The sequence below is a fragment of the Zootermopsis nevadensis genome, unplaced genomic scaffold, assembly GCF_977971745.1.
Source record: "Zootermopsis nevadensis isolate Lab colony 2312 unplaced genomic scaffold, Znev_1.0 Znev_ptg000007l, whole genome shotgun sequence".
NCBI lineage: Eukaryota > Metazoa > Arthropoda > Insecta > Blattodea > Termopsidae > Zootermopsis > Zootermopsis nevadensis.
In genome coordinates this window covers 1,943,537-1,963,440 of record NW_028259139.1, presented here as the reverse complement: position 1 = coordinate 1,963,440, position 19,904 = coordinate 1,943,537, and the positions used below count along the sequence as shown (strand labels likewise).

Sequence of the window (19,904 nt, the reverse complement as noted above, 5' to 3'; positions counted from 1 at the left end):
TAGAAGTTTATGAACATTTCAGAGGTCCTGCTGCCTCCATCATCAGGTTGATGAGACTCGCTGCCCTGATGATGGAGGCAGCAAGGACCTCTGAAATGTTGGTAAACTTCCACCAGACTACATGGAACAACAACCCAGAAGACAGCCATCTTTAGTCTATTTTATTAGATAATATAATTAATTTTATTTCCTTCACTCTGTCCAGTACACTCGACATCCAGGTATCATACCAAACCATGCACGATTCCAGCTCATGCAAAACTGTATCAGAGTTACCTTATAAACAAAAACATGTTTCTGGCTGGTTTTAGTAACATGTATTTGTTATGCCAGCTAGAATAGCTGTATCTGGACTCCTCAACAGGCAGAAAGATCTTTTTACATGTCTCTGTGCAGAACAAGAAAATCATGATGCATATTTTTAGCCACTTACTACAGGCTGTTTTATATAGAGATGAACATCAGTTACAGTAAAAGTAAAGTTAAAGGTTGTCCCGCTACGTGCCGTAAAGGCGCTTGGGGTGAGTGGAGGTATAGCTCCTCTCTTTCTTGACCTCGGCACTAGATAGGGGTGAGTTGTCGGCATCATGCCCCGGCCGGCTTTACCCCCGGGAAAGGACCCCGGTACCCATTGCAGAGGAGGCTGGGTGGGCCCCGGAGCCAGTCTGAACGCAGAGGCTACAGGAAAAATCCTCTGCCCCCGTCGGGGATCGAACCCCGGCCGTCCAGCCCGTAGCTAGTCACTATACTGACTGAGCTATCCCGGCTCATCATCAGTTACAGTGATTTAATAATATTATGACATAATCAGTGATTACACAAAGGGGTCCTTTATTTAAAAAACATAAATTGAATTATGCAATATAACAAATGATTATATAATGGATTAAGCATTGTTTACAGTCCACAGTCTTTGTCTTGTCTTCACAATGGCTATCAGTGTCCTCTTTGTGTTCTGTCTTACTGTCCTCATGCACATAATACACTGCATCTATCCTCTTTTGCTCATATTCACCTCACTGTTTTGACAATGGGCCCTCTCTCTGCAGTTCATATTTATATAAGGATGCAGAACAAACTATAAGCTTTGAGGTGGTACAGGGCAGCTGCAGAATGCCCAGCACCATTCCAGATATAGGCAGGCATTCTGAAATAATAATAATCCGTGGCGTAACAGCCCCCTGAGAGCCAAAGGCGACTAGCTGGTTGCTGGCCTCACGTACTCATGCCTAAGCAGAGGTGAACGATCATCCAACCAGATATAGGGTGACGTGTGGTCGGTACGACGAACCCCCAGCCATTGCTAGTTTTCATGACCGGATTACGCTACCCATTGTAGCTCCCCAATTTCCTCACGATGCTGGGTTGGCACCGGTCCCATACACCAGTCAAAAATCTCATGAGAAATTCCTTTCCCTGAGACTCAAACCAGTGCACATTCCGTATCACCGGTCCGAAGTATGATGCCTCAGACAGGATAACACACTGGGATGTTACACTACAGGCTTATAAACATCTAAGTTGTAAATATTTTCTTTTTTCTAGCAGTGTTCTGACTAATTGAACATGATTTTAAATTCCAGATCTGTATGGACATCTTATAATAATTAAGATTATTTGAGAGGTTGAAAGTAATAATCCATGCTCAGATAGTTCTAAGAGAATCAGTAATAGAAACTCTTGTGTTTTTGCTGATTTGGTTAAGTTTTCACAGTTGTGAATCAATTATTTTTGTCTGGTGAAATAAATCATCTGAATTAACTATTGGAATTAGCTAGCAGCTAGGTAGTTCACAGGGTAGATGTATAACAGTGATGTATGCCATAAAAGGCCTGGAAATTAGTTTATCAGCCGAGCTTCTCATTTTAGGCAATGGAATCAGGTAATAGTAGGGATTACAGTGCACACTGAAAGCATACATTTTTATATTACTAAAAAATTGTAACCTCCTCCACATTGCTGGTCTTCTGGGTACCAACGTTTTTGTGAAACATACTGTCTCTTATCTTCAAGGCTGTTAAAACCAACATTCATCACACCACAGGAACACTCCCTTGGTGCATCGTAAGCAAATGTGGTTAGCCTTCAGGCAATGCAGTTTTGTCCTCAGTAGGTTACAGCTCAAGGCAATCCAGTAGTCTGGATTCGAAAATTCTGCATACATAACAGCCTTATCTATACATGTACATCAAACGCATCCTTTACACAATTTGTGTACCCTTTATTGTAGGTTATCTCTGACGCAGTAGGTTATCTATGTTCGTCACTATTTTGGTTACGTTGGCTGCTTTTGAGTAGAACACGTATTTGACCTATATTCATAGGACAATCACACGAGTAATGTTCTTACTCCGAATATTTTATTGTGGGTACTTTTAACCATAGGTTTTGATAACTTTTTAAAAAGAAAGTTATTAAACGCTTAAAATGCCCACGTTATGATATTTCTGAACAATTATCGCTTGTGACCAGTCTCAGTCAGTGTGTGTTCGAGAATGGAAAGTAAATATGTTCTAGCGCTGGATGTTGGGACAACTACAGCTCGTTGTTTCCTTCTTGACCAGACCACCGCGGTAATTGGAAGAGCATCTCATGAGGTAACATTTTTAAATGTGTGTTTAGTCTAGTAAATTTACAAAGTATTCCACGACTTAATCCCGTTTTGATTTCCATTCATTTGTGTGTACTACGAAGGTACATTTACCCTCAATTGATTTCATTGGAACTTTCGGAAGAAGGCCCAATTTAACAAAACGTCGAAAGAAGTGCATTAGCGTATATGAGAAACAAAATAAGATTCTGCAGTTTTTATGTTGCTATATTTTTGCTTGTAATGGTACCTTATTACACTGAATATTCGACGGAGCGGGTTAAGTCTTCAATAACTCGTCTGACTCGTTTGTTTTTCATCGATGGATTTTACATTGATATCGCATATCGACTTTACCATTTCATGATAATATCCTGTCACATCATATCTCTCCAGCTGATAAGAGTGTCGTAAAATAGGCAAAACACATTGAGTAATACCAGTAGCTAATCCTTTTTCTCAGATGTGAATTATGTTTAAAATTGTCCACAGCTAGCATTAGAAGGGTCATCCTTAAGAGTGTGGCAGGGACAAAGTTTAAATGATGGAAAAGTTTTGATCCCTTTTTGTATGCCATAAAATGGCAAGACCAATAATGACCCTAGTACCTAAACCTCAGCTAGTGGTGTGGGATCAACATGACCCACTCTGGTTTTTAAAAGTTTAAAAATAAAGTACTTCATGCTCTCTTTTGTTGGATACATTTTCTGCTCTGTCATCATTGATTTTCGAAATGTTGGTCAAAGCATATGTGCATTTACTGTTTTGTCTCTGAGAATAATAACTTATATTTTGTCTCTGGGCCATACCCCAGCCTACCATTAAGGTAATTTTTCTGTAACATGGAATTTTTTTGTCTGAAATGTATGCAAAACAGCACTTCCATTTATGTCACTTATTTAGGGGGTTGAGGGTTGGACACAGAAGGCCATTCAGGTCTTTTAGGAAATTAAGGGTGATGATGATTATAAGAAAACTGATGACAAATTTGTTTTGAAGACAAAAGTTGTGTGTTAGTGTTTTTCCCTGTATATTGTTACTATTACTACATTAATGCAGGAATGGCATAACAGTTTGAAAAATGAGTCAGTGTCCGATGTTTCGGGTTATGTAGTGGTAACAGGGTTTAGTTGCTGGCCATGGTTCTAACTTTGATGCTAGTCAGAGGTAAAATGTAAATAAATCAATGTGTATAATCACAGTGCCAGAAAAGTGTATGGGGGACATGGAGATAAAGCTTTGCACTTTCTAGACCTTAGAACTTGGTGGATATGAGCTGTCACCTGCATTCTGCAGTTCATTTACCTTTGGAAATAAGTGTATGGTACTAATTAGGTGGCTCTGTTGTCTTCAGATTCAGTCTAATGGGGAAGATAATATCTTACCCTGTTGTGAATTAAACCCTAAGCATCCAGACTTTATAAAATAAATTTACTGGCTGTGATATCCCATCTAAGACACAGACTGTGGTTAGGAGCTGGATCATTTGGTACTCTTCTGCAATTATTAGATTAAAAGTGCAATGTAAAGAAATTGATAATAGTAGGATGAGAAGTGCAAAGTACCTCAATATTTTTAATTTTGTCCCCAGATTAAACACCAGTATCCACAGATTGGACATGATGAAATTGAACCGGAGGAACTATGGACCAAGGTTGTAAGTGTTCTCCGTGAAGCTGTAACCGGTAAGTATTGTGACAGAGTTATCATGTTCGTTGTTTGATCATATTCAAAAACAAAGAGACATTTGCTTTAAAGGAGAGTTTTGCAACAAAGAAAACTGTTTGTGAACACATACGTAGTTTTCATCTTCGCCTTCAGCAAGCTTCATACATTACTATTGTGTCAAAATTTGGTGTTTGCTACACTTATAAGTATTCCTGGTGCAACTCAATTGTTGTTTTAACTTTCAGGTGTTCCTTAAGAAAAATAATTTTATTTCTTAGCATTATTACTTTGTAATTCTAACATTTTGAATGCTTGTAGGAGGTCAGCATGAAAATTGTCCAACTTTATGTATTCTGTGACACACTTTACACTTTTCAAGATACAGGTCTTCAAAAGTGTAAAGTGTTTTTCTAAATGTAAATTTGCCCTGTGTTACAGTTGCAGGCATAAAGCCACACCAGATTGCATGCATAGGAATATCTACACAGCGTTCAACTTTCATCACATGGCACAGAGAAACTGGAAAGCCATTTCACAATTTCATAACATGGAAAGATGTTCGAGCAGATGGATTGGTGCGACAGTGGAATGATTCTCTGAAAATGAAGGTTGGTTTATGATTGTACTGGAGTATCTTGTGCATTTTGTGAGCTGAAGTTTTATGTATTTTTATTGGTGTCCTTACACAACACACAAATTGTTCTTCATGCCTTATATATAACAGTGACTGAACTTTGTGATTTTGTAGGGTCTCCGAATGGGAGCCTTCTGCTGTCACGCTATTTCAAGAAGCAACCGGTTCCTTGCTGGTAGCGTCTTGAAGCTTATGAATTCCCAGGTGATTGTTAGTTTTCAACGTATTTTGACTTTACTTTAATTTGTAACCTTAAGGTATAGATCTCTGAAACCAAGCATTATGGTCAAGTGGTTAGCATTCTTGCTTTTTTTTATTTAGGAGGTCCCAGGTTCAAATCTCATTCTGGAGATCACCTGTCTGAACTAAGAATTCATGGTAATTCTCAGTCACTACAGGCAAATGCTAAGACGTGTTTCTTTAATTTAATATCGTTTCCAATACAGTGTGTTCGATTGTTCATTTCACAAGATATTTTAGACATTTTCAGTGAGAGATTTCACTGCGGAGAAAAGTGTACCAAGCTTCAGCTTATGATTGGCGATTTCTGCACATTTTATATATTTACAAGTATCTAGTTTTGTGTTAGATTATAAGTTCTTTGTATACTCTGTCCACCAATTAAACGGAGCACAATTCTCTGTCAGGTGACCCTTCGTCTTGTATGGGTACTGGAGAATGTTGAAGAGCTTCAGAAGGCCGTAAAGTGCCATGATGCCATGTTCGGTACCATAGACACGTGGCTCTTGTACAGGCTCACGGGTGGTAGGATTCATGTCACTGATGTATCCAATGCAAGTGCAACTGGTTTCTATGACCCCTTCACAATGGAGTGGGCTAACTGGTGTCTCAGACTCTTCCACATACCCTCTGACATACTGCCAGAGGTATGGGATACTGCTGCTGACTTTGGATGCATCACCAGTGATATAGTGGGTGCTGCCATTCCCATCTGCAGTGTGGTATGTCCCTTGCCAAGATATAATTACTCTGTAGGATTTGATGGCTGGCTTTTGGGCTGTTGTAGTCTGGTAGAAGTTTACCGACGTTTCAGAGGTCCTTGCTGCCTCTATCAATCAGTAAACTTCTACCAGACTACACAACGCAACAGCCCGGAAGACAGCTGTCTTTATAGCTTATATCTTAATTGCATCATGCTTGTGTTCCTCAATACAATACTTTTATTTTCCGTCGTTACACAAGCTTATTGTTAAAAATCATATAAAATTTCACATAAAATTGTTACATTTTAAAATTGACGACATGTTTCGATATACAATTCTATCATCGTCAGGTCTATCAAAATTAAAATTAAAATCTGGTGTATCTGTTGCTCTGCTTATATTGCTTTTGTTTTTATCCGTTTTTATTACATCTCCAGGCTTCTTCCATTTAATTTTGGAGATGCGCCTGGGTGCCTATATCGGGTTGTGTGTGAGGTGCGTGTCCGTTGTTATTGAATGGCAGAGTTGCTGTCTGCCATTCAATAACAACGGACACGCACCTCACACACAACCCGATATAGGCACCCAGGCGCATCTCCAAAATTAAATGGAAGAAGCCTGGAGATGTAATAAAAACGGATAAAAACAAAAGCAATATAAGCAGAGCAACAGATACACCAGATTTTAATTTTAATTTTGATAGACCTGACGATGATAGAATTGTATATCGAAACATGTCGTCAATTTTAAAATGTAACAATTTTATGTGAAATTTTATATGATTTTTAACAATAAGCTTGTGTAACGACGGAAAATAAAAGTATTGTATAGCTGTCTTTATAATTACTCTATTTCCCGTTAGTGGGGAAGTTACACAGGTGAAGCAGGTTTTGCTGTGCCTGGCAATAATCCAGTCTGCCTTATGCTTAGGGGCTGAGTTTTACTGCGTATAATTCATATACAATTAATAATACAAATTCTCAGACACTGACAAAAACCTTCAGTGACATTTTAAGTTTTAAAACAAGTCACAGAAACAGTAATAAAAATACAGTGTTACTTAGTCATAGCAATCCCAATCTTATAATGGAATAAAAGTAACATATTTAGATGACAGCCAATTAATGGTCATGATATGAACAGAAGAACAGCAGAAAAGCCAAAGCATAATTGGACTGACCCCAATGGCCGCTTGGTTCCCCTGTGCTGTCATGCCAGTCCTGACAAATAATAGAAACATTACGCAGCCAGCGACAGCAGCAAACGAATTGGGTGACAGCATAACTCGTTGATTTCAGATTGTGATGTACTTGTGTGTTGCTTTTAACAGAGTGGCGCAGTTCTGCATCCACAGACAAATGTCATTCTTGTAAATTAAGATTTCATCAGTATATTTCTTTGAAACAAAATTGTGCATGCTCAGAAGTTTTATCATTGCGACGTTAATGGTTCACCGGAACTGGACCTGTCAGTTAAAATTAAGATTATGAGTGAAAAGGGCAGTTACGTGTGCACTCTACAAACTTATCACATTCTGAAGTTCAACCATCATTCAAAAGAAAATGGCAGTAATATTTAAGATGAAGATGTCTGTCTTCTGGGTTATTGCGCTGTGTAGTCTGGTCGATGTTAACATCGACCAGACTACACAGCGCAATAACCCAGAAGACGGACATCTTCATACTCACCGCTGTGAGAACCTCAAGTCTTACAATATTTAAGATACTCATCATTCAAGCAAACATTCCTCAAAATCACTCATAATGCAGATAAAATAAAATTTAAGCAAGCTGATAGATTAAAATGGGTTATTTTGTCATGGGGGGAAAGATAGTTTATGTTCCTATGATGTGATCTGAATAAAGTATTTTGCTTGTTTGTTTTGAATGTTCTACGAACCTTTGAGAAATCAAATGTAGTCCTTCAGTCAGATGTTCCCTGTATTCATTTATTGAGGCCAGTACTCTTCGGTGTGCTGACGAGTGAAATGTCAAACTTTGTAAGGCCAGCAATTGTTGAATCTTGTAATTCACTTTTGGAAGTAGAAGTAGGTAATCACAGCAGACAGAACTGAAAGAGTGACTGTGACATAACAGGAAGAAATTTCTGCTACCAGCATTGTGACCAGTCTGAAGGAGGAGTAGGAGGATATTTTGCCTCCATTTGGTAAGGTGCATGTCATAACATGACTGCTACTACGTTAATCTGCACTAGTAATCAGTAAGTCACAGATGTAATTGTAGTTGATATGTCTTGAAAGTGTAAGTTCCTGTGCAAAGATTTGATAAGATCAATTTCATTTATTTTACCTATTTTGAAAGTCAGAAGGAATGTGTTTTTAGTAGTAAGTATACTTCATTTGTTTCCCAGCAAATAAACAATTTCAGCTTTCATCCATAGACATTTCATCTTCAGCATTGTGAATATGCAGAGATGTGACAAATATCAGAGTATCTCTAAGACTCTTCATATCTCAGAGCTCTTTGTGAGAAATATGTAGAGATTTCACTTCAGATACTTGCTCGATGTTCTTTGTTCTTTATACATTTATCTTTGAAACTTCCTCATATCCTGAATTCAAAGAAATACACTGGCCTATTATTCTTTCTCCAGGCACTTCATACAAAACATGATAGATATCTGAATACATGTAAATGGGTGGGAAGCACGAGTATTTCTACACTAGACTAAGACTTCACTTTTCACAGGTGGCTGATCAAGCAGGATCTTTGTTTGGCTCTTGTTGCTTTGAAAAAGGTGATGTCAAGATCACCATGGGAACAGGGACATTCTTGAATGTAAATACAGGATGCAAGCCCCAAGCCTCACTGGCAGGTAAGTTTATATGCACTCACATTGAATCATCACGTATATGTGACAATGCATGTATGTGTACTTAGGTACATTATCATATTAATGTTATGTTTTAGCCTATTCAGGCTCCTAATGTAAGTTCTATCCTGATTTTTAGCTTGTAAAAATCCATCATTCTGATCCACATAACAGACTCAGTATTGCCATAATTTTATAGAATTTAAAACTCCAAACCAGAACCAAGTGGATAAACATTTTTAAATAGGCAAATAAACAATAAATGTATGGTTACATCTGTTTTAATAAGATCTCATTAAAGTGATGGTGTTGTATATTTTATGTAAAAGCTAGTTTGTATCTGTCTCTGAGATATTAATATTTAATATAGCCTTCATGTTAATAATTTGGCACTGACGCAGCAGTAATGAGGATTGTCTGATTTCACATGTAGACAATCACAAACAGTTTTGATTTATAGGATTTGAGGTTTTCACGGCAGTGAGTCTGAAGGTGGCTGTCTTCTGGGTTGTTTCGTGTAGTCTAGAAGAAGTTTACCGACGTTTCTGAGGTCCTTGCTGTCTCCAACATCAGTGCGATGAGTAAGCCGCACGAGTGGAACTGCTAGTTAAGGAAGAGCCTAACCCTAGGCAGTACGGACTGGTATCAGAATCAGGCGAGGGCGAGGGCGTGGGAACCAGTAGGAGCGTGGGGGTGTGCCATAGCTTGAGAGAGAGAGAGAGATGTAGAGAAGGAAAGATAGAGATCCAAGAAAGTAGCTCTTTTAGGGGCTCCTCAGAGTCCGTCCGGTGGATCACGGGACATACAGGAGGTGGGTGGACGTGATTAGGAATCAGGAGAGTGGACATGAACACTGGCCGGGGCCGGTTGTGCCCTGAAAAGGGCAGAGTAGTGGCTTAGTGGCCTGGGCAGAATTGTCAATGCTGTATGGGATGCTTACCGATTCGTTTTAGAAAGTGAATGAGGGGCTTCCATGACCGGCTCAGGAAAAGACCACCCTCCCTGTTCAGATTGTTCTGAACAGCTGTCATGAAGAACAAGATGTGTAGTTTTTTAGTAAAATTATATTTGTTTAGATTTTTATAAAGTCCCCTGAACACGGTTGTAGTTACAATGTTGTACAGTTGGTTACAGTGATATGCGGTTTTAGTTCCTCATGCGGTTGCTTCCTATTATATAAATGCATGTCCTGTGTACAAAACATACCAGAAGTCAGTTTGCAGTTCTGTTTCAGGTCTGTACCCACAGATTGGCTGGCGCCTAGGAGATGAAATTGTGTTTGTGATGGAAGGTGCCTCACATGACACTGGTTCTCTAATCAAATGGGCAGAGCAAATAGGTAACATTATCATACAAAACTTCTTACTCTGTAGGATCCTCCATATATATACAATATATATATAATTTATTCTTTCAGGTCTCATTTGTGCACTTTTATACTGGCAAATCTTCATATTTTAAGACTTCTAATATTTTATATAAAACGTTTTGAAGGAAGAGGGAACAAATTATGTCATTGAAATAATTTGTTTGCCTTTGTTTGAGAACCTTTGTGACATAGTGAAGTGAAATTGGGAAGTGGTGAAGGAGTTCATTTCAGTATCTGTTTTTAAATTTTGCGAATTATTCTAATTATATTAATACTGGGATACTGGGAACTACCCGTTCTTCAAGTGCCTGAACACTGCGGGTCCCAACTTTTCATTGGCTTGATCTATGGACATTCGGTAGGACTCCTTGGACAAGGGATCGGCCCGTCACAAGGCCTCTACCTGTACACAGGACAGCACAACACAGAAAAACGTGGACAAACATCCATGGGTTGAGTGGGATTCGAACCCACGGTCCCAGTGACCAAGCGGCACAAGGCCTACGCCTCAGCCCGCGCGGGCACTGCGGACCCCAATTATATTAATAAAGTATTAAATATGCAAAATGGTGAGGAAAATATTTATACCGATAGCTTTGAATTAAATCAGCAATTGAGGAAATTACATAGTGAATAACTTTTTCAATTTTATTTTTGTTAAATTGTGGAGGCTCTTATGAAATCTTTTGGAGAGCAGCCACTTAGAAAACCATAACAGATTTGGGAAAATATTCTTATTAACCTTTTTAATCTGTGCATTACACAGTTGACTGTATGTCAGACTAGCATACCATTAAACTGTTAATCCTGGAGGTAAAATGTGACTGGCATTCCTGTAGTACAGAGGTTTAAATACCCTATTCTAGTTAAATAAGATATGAGCTAGACTGAATTGACTCAGGATCAGATATACCAGCGGACTGTTGTATCTGTGGAAGCTTCAGCACTCGTGTATAACAAATCCTTACTTGTTATTGGTATGTGAGCAGAATGGTGAAACTGCTACTTGCTGCCGCTGTGGTATCACAAAACTTTTTTTCCGCAGGTTTGTTGTCTGACCCATCTGACTCCTCTGACATGGCAAATTCAGTTCAGGACTCAAATGGACTTTGCTTCATACCTGCATTTAGTGGAATTCAGGTAAATTAAACCACCAATAAGATAAGCAACAGAAATTAAGCAGACTGTAAAATACATTTTTGTAACTTTATTCTCTCTGTGGCAGAAACCAAAGGATGAATGAAGATGTTACCAAGGCCTGCCATTGGATATGATCCTCATGGCCTGTTCCTCAGAACTTAATTTTAACGTCCCATCTTCTCCTTGGTCGTTTGAATGGTCGCTTTCCAAGAAGTTTCCACATAAAATGCTGTATTCTTGTCTTGTTTCACCCATCTAAACCTCATGTCAAGCCTATTAATACATTAATATTTAACATGTCTAATAATAATAATAATAGAAATACAGAGAATGTGGAACGTTCAAGCAAAAATAATTCCAATAGTTATAGGAGCGACAGGAACTGTCTCCAGGTCACTAAGAAAATATTTGGCCAACATCCCGGGCAAACACGACATCAGGGAACTGCAGAAGACCGCCATTTTGGGAACATCATACATCATCCAAAAGACGCTGTCATAAAATAAAATTATATAATACATGTGGCTCTTGCTAAAAACAATATGTATCCCGAAAATAGCTGCTGCCCTATGTACCTTAGGGACAAGGTCTGTCTCGGGTACATGGAAGTACATACCCCATAAAGTGGTGAATAGATGGGATAATAATAATAATAATAATAACAAAAGCTAAGGTTAAGTTATCCCTGTGCTTAATTAAGCATGATACCATAAGAAATATATGGGAGTTGAAGGATTAACCTCAGCACTAGATAGAGGTGAGTGGTTACTGAGAAGAAACGTTTTTCACAGGCCCCAGTCAACAACTTCCAAGCTGCAGCTGGATTCATTGGCATTAAACCCACAACAAACCGCCAGCACATGGTGCGCGCCATCTTGGAGAGTATTGTGTTTCGAATGCTGCAGCTATACGAAGCTCTGCAGAGAGAAGTTAAAAATAAATATACCAGCATCAGGTTAGACTCTATGAACTGTTTATGCAAATTACATTAAGAAAATTAGCCTTGCTTGCCATGTGAATAAGTACTGCTTTACCTTGGATTTGTGTTATCTTCATTAATTTTGCTCTTTTTAATGTATTGCACTTAAACCCCCATGCTTTTGTGAACACTGCCATAAATGTAGGAGCAAAATTCTAAGGACTAAAATATGTAACATTTCAATTAACCCTGTTCCTGCCAATAAACTGATCGAACTCATGAGGCACGTTCTCTTATTCATGCCTTCGTCTGCCTTTGCTGATTCTTTGAGGCTGGTTTTCTGTTGCATATTGTAGTGTACGTTATGAGGTAGCATTCCTCTGCAACATATTTTATTTGGTATTTTACTTTGAGCATAGTGTTTTATTACATTTTTATGAAGGGCCTCACATTTCCTGCATAGGTGACTTGAAAAATTATGTCTAGACCTGTCCACATTGAAAATTAATTTGCCAGTGATTTGCATTTGTAATGGTGATGAACTTTGATTCATAACACAAAATTTTGGTGTAATTAACTAGTTAATTTGTTTCACAGAGTGCTGAGGATAATATTTGGGCCTAAGAAAGAGGACGTGACAGGACGCTGGAAAAAACTGCATGAGCAGCTTCATAATTTGTACTGTTCACCAAATATTACTAGGGAGATAAAAGCAAGGAGGATGAGATGGGTGGGGCAGATAGCAAAACAGCAAAGGAAAAATGAAAAATATGTACAAAGTTCTGGTCAAAAACCTGCCAGGAATCAAAAACACTAATTGGAAGACCTAGGGGAAGATGATATTAGAATGAATCTTTAAACTAGCAGGCCGGCATGCTTTTTCTTCTGTATAGGAATATAGCATTCAGATGTGCATATTACGTTGAATAAGAATGTGTGTTCAGTGCTTGCTATACAGTTTATTTTTACTTGTGGCAAATTTTTATAGCCCAAGTTTGCTGTCATAAACGTACACTTGCACAACAAATTTATACATTCCAACTGTGCACTCTTCTCCCCACAATAAAAAAGATCTCTGGTATATGTGATAACTAGTTTCCTCATGTTCAAGTTATACTTATTTGTTTTGGTGGGAGTCCATATCCTTGGAATAATTTATGATTACTCTCTTGTAGAGAGAAGTATACTTTATACAGCAAAGTTGTTTCCTCTAATCCAACTTATGGTTCTGCTTTTCATATTTTTGTGATGGAGTAGAGTGGATGGTGGCGTGTCTCAGAATGACTTTGTGGTCCAGTTGCTAGCAGACCTCACAGGTTTGAAGGTGGAGAGGCCGGAATCTTCCGAAATGACTATGTTGGGTGCTGCATTCCTTGCTGGGCTTCATGGAGGTAAGTGGGTCTTGAGATTGAGTCCTAATTCCAACTGTCTTTATTTTTCTCATTTCTCTGTATGTAGGCACTTCCTCCCCATATTTTTTCATCCTTCTGTAACAATATTATTATTTTAGGGTTTGGGATTAACAGAGTTCTTTCCTTAGAAGAACCATATGTCCAGTCAGTGTTGGTTCTTGAAGTGTTTGTGATGCTATAAGTTTGAAAAGTATGCAAATCTTATTGAGGCATTTCTTTAATAAAGTGGAAATTAACAGCGTGGTTGTTGTTGTTTCTCGGCACTACAACCCTGTTGATTCTGTCAGTAGTCTTGTATTTATACCTACTAGAATTATTATAAAATACTCTACATTTATGATTACTCGCAATTTCAAGGTCATTCCCTCAGCTAGATGCTGCCAGTGCTATTTACAAGAACAGACATTCTTTGTTCATATTCTGTGTTTCATATTGCACATTTGGACCTTGTTTTTATTTATTTTTTGTTATTTCCTGATCTTTCGTGTCATTTGTAGATTATGCTTGGCTGTAATTGGCCTTTTTTTATTTGTTTGTTGTCAAGTATCTGAATAAGTGAATTGAATTATCATCTTGATGTTGTTGATGTCTCGACATATGGTTTATGTTTTATTTGAGCTGTCTTGTCTGTGTGTGCTTGGAAGAAAGACATTTACACTTGAAGTGGGAATATATACAAGACATGAATCCATTATTGATGGAGATGAAAATGATAACCAGCACAGGGAACCAACACCTTAATGTGGGCCTCTAGCCATGGTTGGGGTCTGGTATTTCTCCTGAATTATGATTATTCAGATACAAAGAGATGAAGTAGGCACATGGACAAGTCCAGATTTGATGTCTCATACCACAAGATTTTTGGCACATGAATCCAGTCAATACCTTACCCCTACACTACTAGATGTTTTACACAGCATATGATTTCATGTTTTTTCTGCTCATATAATTGGCTATTATTCATTACTAACATTTGTTGAGATTTCCATTTTAATCTATAGGAGGAACAAATTAGCTTGCTGTTTTGTTTTTGATAAATATTGTCAAGGAGTCTGAAGAAACCTGCATAACACAAACATAATTGCAACAGGTGTATGGCAGTCGAAAGATGAGCTCCGAGTGCTGCGGAAGGTAGATCGAGTGTTTGAGCCAAGAGGGCATGTGTATGAGGAGTATGACAGCATTTTTACACTGTGGAGCCAAGCACTTGACCGCTTCCTCAACTGGTATGATATATAATACCAACAGAGTCTCACGATTTGTGAGCATCTCATTCCAAACATGACGCACTTGTTAATCAATGATCTTGGCATACATTTCCTAAGAACTATATAGGAATTCTAAAATGAGTCATAATTTGTTCATGCAGTTCCATGAAAAGTTATTTTACTGTATATACTTCGGTGCTTAACTAAGCACCATGGTATGCAAATGTATGGGGAGTGGAGGCATAGCACTGTGCTATCTTAACCTCAGGACTAGAAGGTGAGTGGTCAGCTTCATGTACCAGCCACTTTACTTCCAAGGACGAACCTTGGTACTTTATGGTTATGAGGCTTAGTGGGCCCTAGAGCCAGTCTGAACATTGTGGGAAAGAGAAATTGAAGTGAATGTATTTCTGTAAAGTCAAGTAATTCTCAAAGCTGGATCTGCATGACTAAGTTTATATACTATTGATATTCATGTGAAAATTAAGATTTTCATGGTTATGAATAGATGCTTCACAGATGTCTTGTTCTGCAGAGAGAATTGGCCTCACTGGAATTCATTTCAGTTCCTTTCGCCATCATACACATTGGACTTTGATGGATGCAATCTAAGAAATATATATAAGCACGCACTGTGGTTGATATAACTGCAGTAACGTTAAAAATATTTCTCCAGTGTATAAACAATATAAATAGGGCACACACATCAAAGCATTCCATGTGGTTTTTGACTGGTGAATACCTGCTTCATTATCCAAATGCATAAACTAAGCCATAAGAAACTGCACTGATTTCAGGTGCCCCCCCCCCCCCCCCCCCCCTGCTCCTTGCTCTCTGCTGCAAGAGAAGAAAAAGTTTGAAAGTCAAGCTTTTTTCTTATTTCACTCATTGGCCAACACATCTGACAGCATCAATGCTGCATCTTATATGTTTACACATGGAGCATTTTGTGTTTCCCAAACTGAATCCTCAAATATGACATATCTAGTATTTCTATACAAGGGATTAGGAAAAAGGTGTGTAGTATTTGGAGTATTTCATTACGGAAGATATGTCCTAAGATTATCGATTAATAGCACGTCATGTTTAAAATAGTTACTTGTAAGCTGATATGAAAACATTGCTCATCACTAATGGTTTTGGAGGTGTATGTTTATACTATAATTATGTCAAGACACAGAATGGGTGTTTTGTACATTCCACAATGGTTGTGATCTTACAAGAAAGAAACAAAATGGAATGGACTGAGGTCAAATGGCAAATGTTTCCAGACTTTCATTTTGGAAATCAGGCAGGTGCAAACCCTGTCAGATTTATGTCTGAGGTACTGATCCCTTTCACCATAAAAAAATGGAAGACCCACACAAAGAAAAACTGTTTCATTACAATTTGCATATTACAAAAGTTGTATACATTTAAGGAATATTTTTCAGTATTATTGGTCATGTTTTAAGTGACATAATTTTGTAAATGTTGTGCAATGTGTCATGTATGCTACGTTAACTTTGGTTCAGCATTGTATAAAAATAAACTGTTGTTCTAGTAGTAATATTAATTCAAACACAGAATGATACAATACAATTACCATAACACTAACCACCAAATATTGGAAACTGTTCTTTCCATTTGGTCTGAATCCATTCCAGAATTGTTACTTGTCACAAATCTCTATACAGAGATCTAGTTTTTGTACCTTTTATAATGTACCATATTATACATTGTAAATGTAGATATTTTGTAATATGAGGTGATTGGATTTTCCAACCTTGGCTACTTTATATCATATCTTGCCAGACTTACTGTGATAATAATTTCAAAACCAAAGCAACTGAAGAATGTTCCTGATAGTTCTAACCTTTTGTGGTTTGTTATTAAATTGACATACTAAGTTCAAGTTAGTCTGTGTTTATGGAAGGTAAAACAAATATGAATTAGTAGAGTACTGGATGGTGGACCACAAAGAAAGGACATATAGCAATCAGGAGCTTCCAATAGACTGAAATAGTAGCCTGTGGTTACATGCACATTTCAGAATTTTGTTTACATTCATAAGAGGTTTAAATTATAGTTCAGTAGTTTGCATCTTAAAAATGATGTACAGGGTTCTTGAATGTTTGAAACGTTAATTCTGGGGACATTCCGTCGACTTTTTTTTCTACTTGCAGACGGCAGGTGGTCACAGATATAGGTTTCATTTCTTTGTTAAAGTGTGAGCTGCATGTTTGTTGTACTGGTTGTAGGCAATTTTGTTTGTAGACACCAATAGCTTGTACTTACTGCCCAACAAACATTAACCCTTCAGTGTAGAACAATTAACATTGTGTCTTTACCCACTGTTGGAGGATACTTGTTGTTGTGCAGTATCAGAGTCAAACAAATTTTTGTTTGTGCAAATGAAATTCAATGAACTCATTGAATAAAACCTGTAACATATAATCATTAATACATAATGACTATTTGCACATATCAAATACAATTTTTATGTTTTTTGGTCTCTAAAAATTAAATATTTTTTATGGGTACCATATTTTGTGAAATTTCAAGGTCTGATATATGTGCAGCTTGCTTTACGTATATATCACTCACTGAAATGTGTCGTCTGTTTCCTTTCCCCCCTCTAGAACAGTCATCTCTCATATTTCAAACACTCTCCTTCAAGGAATATGGTAGCTTTTTTTAGCCAGTATGATTCAGAAGGACATTGGCTATCATGCAGCCCAACACATGTTATTGTTGTTATTTTTGAGATTATTGTACTGATGGTTTGTAATTTAAGAAAATAAATATTTTTACTTGTTATCTGAACCTTTTTTGATGTCATCACATTCAAAGGAAGGCTTCAATCAAAATTTGGGGAAGGTAGAAGTGATTAAAGGAGGATGGACATTGGCAATAATACTGGATTAATTGCTGAATTATTGTAGACAGGTTGCAGTGTCCATGGGAGGCATACACTTTTTAATTTAGTTAAATAATAGTAGTAGTTTTATATTCACAGTTTCAGAAAAATTTGTAAATAGAATGATTCAATAATTTCAGTGAAAAAATTGACTTTTGGCAAATTTGGCGTATCTTGGAATTATATCCGTGGAGAATCATATTAATATGAAAGTATTTTAAAAGCATTCAGCACTACATTTCACCATGGCTGCTGTATTCACGCACAATCTGTCCTGTTCTGTTTTTTGAGGTGCATTTTTTGTGATGCCATATACACTGTGATCTGTGCCAGTCTTGCTGCTGCTCAACCAAAGTGGAACTGGTAGCACCATTCACTTCCTCTATGGTGCAGGGAATTAGTATTTTTGGGGTTAGTGTTCAAAGGCTAGAAAGAATAACAGTTTCAGGGAAAGTATTATGTGGACGTAAGAAGGGCATTATGAGGGGGGGGGGGGAGGAAATTGTACCCAAGAATTTCATGATTAAGTAATAGAATTGTTTTCTCCTGAAATTTTCTGCTGTGAAAAGGGATATCCTAATTGGATAAATAAAATAAATACAGTTTTGAAGACATACTACTTGCTTCATACATTTTTGCATTGTTATGAAATGGTCTTACTGAGGAAAAGCATAATTAGTAGTGTGTGTTTGTGAAATTTTAGAAAAATCTTAGAATCATGAAAGCACTTTGTTGGTAAGGTTTCACAAGAATGCTCACATGTGGAGTGGAGGGGGTGAGTAGGCCATGCTATGCTACTATTAATTCAAAAAATATTAGAGATCAACACATCTTAGGATATAAATTTTTATGCAAGTTTTGTAAAATAAACACAGTAGGTATTCACATGGTGGCCAGGTTTTCCAGCAGTTAGCTACTGCATTAATTTTATTAGGACAAATTATGAAATATACCAGTATAGTGAGTGGAAAGTACTTGTTTTGTGACATTTCAGTCAATATCTACAGGATTATGCACTGCAACATCCCAGAAGACAGTCATAATTTTATGTTAACTGTGAAATATAAACAATATGAAATATTAAAAAATGTATAAACCTTGTACTGTATAAGGATGCATCGTGGGGTTATTCTTATCATGCTTCCTGTACTCTACCTATTGTCTTCTACTTCACTTCTCCTTCCTCCTATTTTGGAAGCACATTCACTGTAACCTGTAACCCTTTATCACAAGAAACGATCTTTAGTGACACCAGCAGAAGGAAAATTTTTCAACTTAAATGGAGCCATGGATAAGCTGTGTTTCAGGCAAATACAGTGGACCTGAAATAACTTCGAGCTTGGTAAGCGATAATTGGTAGTTGGAATGGTAAAGGGGGGGCAAGATGGCAAGGAGTCTCAGCATGTATACTTCAACTGATTAACATGATCCCATTCCAGTTTCAAAACAGTCTGTGGGATTTTGATCCATCAGTTTTTAGAATATAATAAAGACATGTTTTGCTATGAGGACAGTTGCAGCACTCATGAAAAAAGAAACTTTAAAATTAGTTTGTTTTGCTTCCTTCCATTTCATCATGTCATATGGAATCATTTTCTGGGGAAATACAACAGACAGCAAAAAACTACTTTACATTCAAAAGGGAATCATCAGAATAATGGCAGTCACTAAAAGGGGATCCTCTTGTAGGGAATTATTTAAGAAGTTTAATATTCTTCCACTACCCAGTGAATTCTTGCTCTCACTACTATCATTTGTAGTGGATAACAGAAAAATTTCAAACAAATTCAGATATCCACAATATAAGAACAAGATACAGATACAACCTTCATGTGTCAAATTCTAACCTCAGTAAATATCAAAAAGGAGTTTACTATACTGGAATTAAATTATTCAATAATTTTCACCTACTACCAAAAGTTTAAACCATGATATAAAAATGTTTAATCCAGCATTAAAAGAATATCTCCCATCTCACAACTACTCAGTAGAAGAATTTATAATTACATGTAGCAATGGTGATGGTTCTCATCATAATTATTTTGCTGTAATACTATTCCAAAAACCTGTAGATAGCTGTTACAACTATGTATTTATATTTGTACTAGAAACAAGTACTGTATTTGTGCTATGACCTGTTCAACATCCTTGGTTTAGGCCTATGAAGGATCTATGGAATGTAAATAAATTTATTCTATTCCATTGTATTTGTACTATGACCTGTTCTATACCATGGCTTAGGCCCATGAAGGAGCCATGGAATGTAAATAAATTCTATTCTATTCTATT

At 37.3% G+C, this 19,904-nt stretch overlaps 1 protein-coding gene and 1 long non-coding RNA gene across 4 annotated transcripts; one reads left to right on the top strand and one right to left on the bottom strand.

The window, feature by feature from the left end:
* The first annotated feature begins 698 nt into the window (after nucleotides 1–698).
* LOC110835489 (glycerol kinase 5) lies at nucleotides 699–17,515 on the top strand. Of its 3 annotated transcripts, XM_022075722.2 has the most exons (11): nucleotides 1,456–2,597; nucleotides 4,182–4,275; nucleotides 4,697–4,866; nucleotides 5,007–5,096; nucleotides 5,540–5,854; nucleotides 8,545–8,671; nucleotides 9,903–10,007; nucleotides 11,083–11,177; nucleotides 11,969–12,132; nucleotides 13,354–13,487; nucleotides 14,599–17,515. In XM_022075722.2, the coding sequence occupies exons 1-11, from the start codon at nucleotides 2,496–2,498 to the stop codon at nucleotides 14,745–14,747; spliced, it is 1,545 nt and encodes a 514-aa protein (XP_021931414.1). In that variant the 5' UTR covers nucleotides 1,456–2,495; the 3' UTR covers nucleotides 14,748–17,515. The 3 variants fall into 3 exon arrangements, with proteins under 3 accessions (XP_021931415.1, XP_021931414.1, XP_021931416.1); XM_022075723.2 differs by lacking the exon at nucleotides 14,599–17,515 and having other exon boundaries at nucleotides 699–2,597; nucleotides 12,694–13,487; XM_022075724.2 differs by lacking the exon at nucleotides 5,540–5,854 and having other exon boundaries at nucleotides 1,460–2,597.
* On the bottom strand, nucleotides 13,036–19,903 carry LOC110835492 (uncharacterized). Its single transcript, XR_002544931.2, has 2 exons — nucleotides 19,751–19,903; nucleotides 13,036–13,583 (listed from the first exon to the last, which is right to left on the bottom strand). It is a non-coding gene; the product is annotated as an uncharacterized LOC110835492 (long non-coding RNA).
* Between the last annotated feature and the right edge of the window lies 1 nt (nucleotide 19,904).

What these genes read in the sequence shown, in the direction of transcription:
- LOC110835489 (XM_022075722.2), top strand. Translation starts at nt 2,496, where the DNA reads ATGGAAAGTAAATATGTTCTAGCGCTGGATGTTGGGACAACTACAGCT. An exon ending in ATGATTCTCTGAAAATGAAG is followed by an intron (nt 4,867 to 5,006) that starts GTTGGTTTATGA and finishes GTGATTTTGTAG; the next exon opens with GGTCTCCGAATGGGAGCCTT. An exon ending in CCTTGCTGGGCTTCATGGAG is followed by an intron (nt 13,488 to 14,598) that starts GTAAGTGGGTCT and finishes TAATTGCAACAG; the next exon opens with GTGTATGGCAGTCGAAAGAT.